Below are 7,151 nucleotides of genomic sequence, written 5' to 3'. Positions count from 1 at the left end.
CAAACGTGTTTTGCCTGATTAGAGACATAACATTGAATATCAAATTTGTATGTTTAGCAACGTCTCTTCCTTCATTATGTAATTTTATCCAGTGCAGACACTGACTGATGCATTGTGCAAAGAGCTCGGTCAAGATGACCTTAAATTAAATTCAAAGGTTTTGACATTAGCGTACAATCATGATGGAAGTTCTTCATCACAAAATTGGTCTATTTCTTGTGCTTCCAACCAAAACATAGAAGGTGTTGATGCTGTAATTATGACGGTTAGTATGGTTTTTTTTGTTGTTATCACTTTTTACTTTGACATTGATATCCCATTAGGTGAGGTTAGGTTTATACATAAAATGTTATATTGGTCTACCATAAGCCATGTGTGCAGTTAAACTATGAAATCTAAATATTGTTTAAATATTTTTCACTTAATAATTTTTCTTAGCTTCCCTCTTCCTCCTTCCGAAATAGTTCAAAAAAGGGAAGTCAGGGAAAGGCTTATCTGCCATACAACAACAACAAAACCTTGTCCACTAGGTGAGGTCGGCTATATAGATCAAACGACGAACGACGTTATTGAACTCTATCATGTATTATGTCTACAGAGAAACTGTTTATATGTAGATCTCGTTTGACTACCTCATGAATAGTCTTCCTAGGTCTTCGTCTGCCTTTCACCCTTTGTCCATCTTCCATCTCAACCATCCTCTTAACTAGGTGCTCTGTCGGTCTTCTTCTCACATGTCAAAACCACCTGAGACGCGATTTTACTATCTTTTCCACGATAGGTGCTACTCCAACTCTCTCTCTTATATCTTCGCCCCTTATTCTATCCAATCGCGTATGACCACTCATCTAACTCAACATCTTAATTTCTGCCACACTTGACTTATGTTCGTGCTCCTCTTTGACTGTCCAACACTCTATACCATAAAGCATAACCAATCTGATAGCAGTGCGGTAGAATTTATCTTTAAGTTTTAAAGACATTTTTTTCACATATGAAACCAAACGCACTCCACCATTTTGACCAACTTGCCTAAATCCTATTATTTACATCCTGTTCAATCCTCCATTATCCTTATGATACACCAAAAATACTTAAAATTTTTAACTTTTCGTAGGATGTTTTCTCCAATCTTCACCTCTGTATTAGGGTTTTCTTTTCGGCGGCCGAACTTACATTCCATATATTCTGTCTTGCTACGGCTTATGCGCAGACCATACACTTCTAGAACTTATCTCCATAAATCAAACTTCTTATTTAGGTGTTTCCTTGATTCTCCCATAAGGACGATATTATTGGCAAAAAGCATGCACCATGGCACAGGCTTTTGAATATGCTCTATGAGTACTTCAAAGACTAATGTAAAATGGTATGGACTTAAGGATAATTCCTAATGTAATCCTATACTAATAGAAAATTTCTCTGTCACACCATCTTATCTGCTATAAAAGGAAAGAAAAACTTTAATTTTGTTGAGCACAATGCCGGTAATTTTATTTCATTACACAGTTTTTGTGGAACTTATTACACATTGTAAGTTGTTACTTTTGTTGTACTTAGGCTCCCCTATCTAATGTCAAGGAGATGAAGATCACAAAAAGGGCAACCCCGTTCCCACTTAATTTTCTTCCTGAGGTACACAATATTTTTCAAGTTGATCTGCACTTCGGTTAGTTCACTTCAAATTTTAATGTTTAGTGTATATAGGGTGACATCTTATGCTCTTCTTTCACCATTACAACTTGGTCTGGCCTATCACAGAGTGTTATAGCCTAGAAAAATCCATTTGCTTGTGAATTTGAATGCTTACCATGTTTTAATTGGAGTTTGTGCATCATCTATATTTTAGAGGATGTTCCCATAAATATGAACTAATTAGATTGTGCCTTTACTACTTTCCATTTGTTAGAGTTTTCCAAAAGTATCTCACAATTCTTATTGTAGGTGACCTATGTGCCACTCTCGGTCATAATCACCACCTTTAGAAAGGAGAATGTTAAGAGACCCCTTGAGGGATTTGGAGTTCTTGTTCCTTCAAAAGAGCAACAAAATGGTTTAAAAACTCTTGGTACTTCTTCCATAAGTCTATTCCTCAATCAAACCTCAATAGCCTAAAATATTTTCTGACATGTCTGATTAATAATTTTTCTCAACAGGTACACTTTTTTCCTCTATGATGTTTCCAGATCGTGCACCCAGTGATTTACATCTCTACACCACCTTTATAGGGGGGACAAGAAACACGGATCTCGCAAAAGCTTCAACGTACTTTATATCATAGTTATAATCATATGTTTCTGGAAAACCGCATATATTCTTTTCTTTTTCTCTCCTTTTTGCCTACTCATTCTTGTTCACTGCAGTGATGAGCTTAAGAGCATTGTGACTTCTGACCTGAGAAACTTGTTGGGAGCAGAGGGAGAGCCCACATTTGTCAAGTATGTCACGTCATCGATTTCTTTTTGGTGTAAACTCTACTTAGTGTTCTTACATATTACATTTAATGGCAGCCATTTCTATTGGAGCAAAGGCTTTCCTTTGTATGGGCGTAACTATGCATTAGTTCTTCAAGCTATTGACAAAATGGAAAAAGATCTTCCTGGATTTTTCTATGCAGGTAACTTCTTTTGGTAAAGATTTGATTGTTAAAGTATAATTCTACCAATTGTAAAAGAAATGATTGCTAATTTACAGTTGGTATAATTATTCAACTACATAATTTATGGTTGGTAGAAATCATTGCTTGCATTCACAAGTTTATGGTGGCTCTAACCTAAACTAAACACACAAATTTTTGTTGAGGTCAGATGAAGCCACAAGTGCATTTATGCAAAGTTGTAAATGCTAAAATTCTATGCAGATCTCTTCTATCCAATTCTTATAAGGATAACATCATATAAAACTGTGCATTAGCTAACTTTCCTAAGGTTTAGTGAAATTCATCATGATTCTGTTTGTCCAGGTTTGTGTTGTCATATTTATAGGAATATTAGTGTTATATTTTACAAAATATAAGAGGGTATTGGGTGTATGTTGTAAAAGATAGAAGAGAGTCAGTTAAATTTTACCAGATCCCAAGAGAGGCGAGTATAATTTTCCCTATAAAAATTGATGAGTTGTACAATAATTTAAATTCTGATTTGCTTTAAATGAATAAATTGGCAGGTAACCACAAAGGTGGGCTCTCAGTTGGCAAAGCAATAGCCTCAGGTTGTAAAGCAGCTGATCTTGTTATCACTTACCTCAACTCTTCTTCAGAGAACAACATAGTGCCTGATAAATGATTGTCATGTGTTGTATGCTTTCTTTTTACGACTATGCTACGTATATACTAAAATCAGCTACCAGTATAAAATACATGTTAGAATACAGATATACATTAAAAATAAATTAAACCATACATGTATTTATACACAAATACATTGGTGGCTGATTTTGGTATACGAATAATATTTTTGTTCTTTTTATCATAATGGTTTTATTAACCCTATTTAGCTTTGATGAACATTGTAATATCTAATGCTCTTTATAAATAGTCCCCTTTTTGAATTGAGGAAAGGAAACTCAAGGAAGTTCATTCTAATCCAATCATTTATATAAGCGAGAATTGTTATGCCGAAATACAAATTGAGCTTAAACTTTTACCATACTCTTAGGAGAACTAGCGCCTCCATGACGTGGATATTTCTTACTCATACAAATATTATGGATAAATTTTTATCAAGAAAAAAGTAAAAATTGAGAATTGATTTTTTTTACCCAACAATTAGCCAATAAACGAAAAAGCAAGAGGAAGAGAGAAATATGTTTTGGTTTATTGAAGAGAAACAAAAATTTTAAGAGAAAAATAATATTAGACTAATTGCTGGAAGAAAAATTAATTTCCTAGATTGGAGGCAAGAGAATACATTATATTTACTCCAAACAATTAAATATCCCTAAATTTATTTAAAATTTAAACTAAATACAAAAATCTAGATTGTTTATTTATCCATTAGTAGGTTTATTGCACTATTTATCTATCTGTTATATATAATATAATAATATATAAAAAAAGATCAAAGTAAGATTATATAATAAGCTAATAACACTTAAGTTTTCAAGTTTTTTTTGTTTTCTTTTTTTCTTATAATTTTGTTGTGTCAACACCAAATTTATTTTGTAACAACATAGACAATAATATATATTTATATGGACTCCTTTTTATAACATTATAGAAAATAGCATTTATATAAAAATTTAATATGATGCATTGCGTCTTTCAACTATTATCTTGCAACCAATCATTATATGATTTAACATGTTATTTATAATGTTGATACTGCTTTGATGTTGTTCAAACACATTTAGTGAGATAAGCTTAGCTATATTGTTTATTTGGTTCCATTTACATTACCCTTAAGTGTTGCATACAATTGCACAATCTTTTCTCATGTCTCCAACTGTTAAATTTTGGATTCTGCCAAGAATTCTATCATTTTTTTTCTGCTGTAGTTAATAATATCATTTTTTTGAATAATGATTAATTCCAGAGGTTTGTTTGCCATTGGTAATGAATGCAAAAAGTTAAGAAATTTAATACTCAGTGTTATTTCCCAAATCACAAGGATTTGGAAGTAATTGCTACGGGATGCAAGGAACTTACACATCTTGAAATTAATAGATGTCACAACATTCAAAATGGCTTCTTTATTTAAATGGTTTCTTTTGGTGATTTTACATTTAAAACTAATGTTAGTCAATAAAATTCGAAAACCATGAAAATTTGAGACCAGTGAACTACATGAAAATAAATGTTAAAATGAGATCTCTGTTACAAATTATTATACCTACAATTTTGAGAATTTGAGACTAATGAGCTATATGAAAATGAATGTTAAAAGATCTCTGCTAGAAATTATTATATAGACAAAGTAAAACAGTAGTTAAAGACTACTGAAGTGCTAAATGATTTACTGTTTAAGTATTTATTATTTTTCCTTTTTATAATGATTTACTGTTTAATATGATGCTTAAGTATGCTTAGAGCAGAACAAATTTATATGGTTATTCAATTTTTTGTATTTTAAATAATTAATTAGATTCATTATGCTTAATTATTATTATTAATTATTACTGTGTTTTCTAATTTTTTGGTCTCCTCACTCTTGCTCTCTAATACTGGAGCAGCCGTATTTTAGAGATGTAACTGTTCTCAAATTCTATGTAAACTCAGACAATGAAATGATTATGTATACCAACTTAATGAGGTTGTAAGCAGTACCCACTCTCTTCGTTGTTCTATTTCTCAATATTTTGGTGTAATGTTATCAATTCTACGTAGGCATGCCTAGAAGATGTGTTAAGTAATTATCTGCCACCTTTTACTCTTTTAGTACTTTATTATCATTTTTAAACTCTGCTATAATAAAAATATGCTGAGCCTTCTTTAGTTTGTGATTTTGTTAGTTAAATTCAAAGGTTACCACCATTGGAATTTGTTTAACTTAGTTACAGTAATTCATTCACGTCTCATGCATAATCTAACCATTTTCTTTTGATCTGTCGTTTCATCGTTCAATACTGAATTTCTGTTCTGCACATACATAAAAGTGTGTCACATTAATATTATTATTTAATTCTATAATTATATTATGTCAGTTTACATGTTATTTTATCTTTTGGATCATAAGATTTTCGAAGAATATAATTATAATTGAAATTTGTTAGAAGGTTAGGATGGTTGGTTACATTTTTTATATATGATATAGTAAATTAATTGGTGTATGTTATAATCTCTATGCAACTTTAGCAAAAATTAAAAAATGCTGCTGGAACTAAAACATATTTTTTAGTATGTTAGTTATTTTTGTTGAACTTAAACATTCAAAGTGTTTCATTTAAATACATTTTTAGCATTAGTCTTAGGCTTTTAGCCTTTTCTTTTTTCTTTTAATTCAGTTTTTCCTAAACTTTTGAAAGGTGCAGATGATTCTGTCACAAGTTTAAATTATCGCTGCTTGATTTTGATTGCTAATTTATATAATTCTATTGCATCAGATATCATTTGTTATATATTAATACTTTCCCATTTTATGGATGACTATAGATTTTTTATGTTTGTCTTTATCTTAAACTTGCTACACGTCTAATTTCATATTCCAACCAACGATTTTATTTTATAAAAGTATATTTTTCTCCACAAAAGATTAATTATTTGTTTTAATAGTATAACTTTTTGGGTTACTCTTGAATCTACTTTGTTACTTTTTTTTATTGGTTCTGATTCTGCTTTGCAACATAGCATATGCTTTTTTTTTAATTTGTTCTCAATTTGGCTTATGTGTTTGTTATATGTCTTTGGTTGTTATAAACATTAGCTAAATATATATGATTCAGGCATTCATCTATTTATTTTTAGAATTATTTATTGCAATTTGAATACTACTTTATATTATTGTTGGTTCTAACTTTTTCTTTTCCTCCTTTTAGGAAGCTACTATAGAACCTTGAGCCATCACTCTTTTTTTCCTCCTATTTTCAGATTTTATTCTTATTATTTGATTCGTTAGCTAAAACATTTGAGATTTCTTAGCACCTAAATTTTCAGACAAATTTAAATTATAGTTGTACCTGAGTCTGAGTATAGTTAGTTTTTCCTAAACTTTTGAAAAGTGCAAATGATTCTGTCACAAGTTGAGGTTATTGTTGTTTGATTTCAATGACAAATTTATATAACTCTATTGCATCAGATATCATTTGTTATATGTTAATACTTTTTTCATTTTATATTCCGACCAATAATTTTATTTTATGAAAGTATCTTTCTTTTCTCAAAAAATTAATTCTTTGTTGTTAATAGTATATATTTTTTGTTACTCTTAAATCTATTTTGTTAATTTTTATTTGTTCTAAATCTGCTTTGCTATATAGCATATGTTTTTTTTTAATTTGTTCTCAATCTAACTTATGTGTTTCACTGTTTCAGTATTTGCTACATGTCTTTTGATTGCTACAAACATTAGCTAAATACATATACTTCAGGTATTTAGCTATTTATTTTCTAGATTTGATCTTTTGATCGCTTTTGTTTTTTCTAGATTTATTAGTGTATGTTACTGTGCTCTGCACAGGATGATATATAAAATTACATAAAAAAAATTTATTAAAAA

The 7,151-nt window shown here is 30.1% G+C and overlaps 1 protein-coding gene across 4 annotated transcripts in view; it reads left to right on the top strand.

The window, feature by feature from the left end:
* LOC107605036 (protoporphyrinogen oxidase, chloroplastic/mitochondrial) overlaps positions 1-3,583 on the top strand; it is an 8,969-nt gene extending 5,386 nt beyond the window's left edge. For all 4 annotated transcript variants that reach the window (XM_021104913.1, XM_021104914.1, XM_016306775.2 and 1 more), the window contains 7 exons: positions 98-265; positions 1,561-1,635; positions 1,945-2,068; positions 2,157-2,265; positions 2,364-2,438; positions 2,511-2,617; positions 3,166-3,583. In XM_021104913.1, the coding sequence (XP_020960572.1) occupies positions 98-265; positions 1,561-1,635; positions 1,945-2,068; positions 2,157-2,265; positions 2,364-2,438; positions 2,511-2,617; positions 3,166-3,284 (777 nt within the window). In that variant the 3' untranslated portion in view covers positions 3,285-3,583. The remainder of the gene's footprint in view (positions 1-97; positions 266-1,560; positions 1,636-1,944; positions 2,069-2,156; positions 2,266-2,363; positions 2,439-2,510; positions 2,618-3,165) is intronic.

Source organism: Arachis ipaensis, chromosome B06 (genome assembly GCF_000816755.2).
Source record: "Arachis ipaensis cultivar K30076 chromosome B06, Araip1.1, whole genome shotgun sequence".
In the NCBI taxonomy this organism is placed as follows: domain Eukaryota; kingdom Viridiplantae; phylum Streptophyta; class Magnoliopsida; order Fabales; family Fabaceae; genus Arachis; species Arachis ipaensis.
Note: the sequence above shows the minus strand (reverse complement) of the source record. Positions and strands in the feature narration are given on the sequence as shown.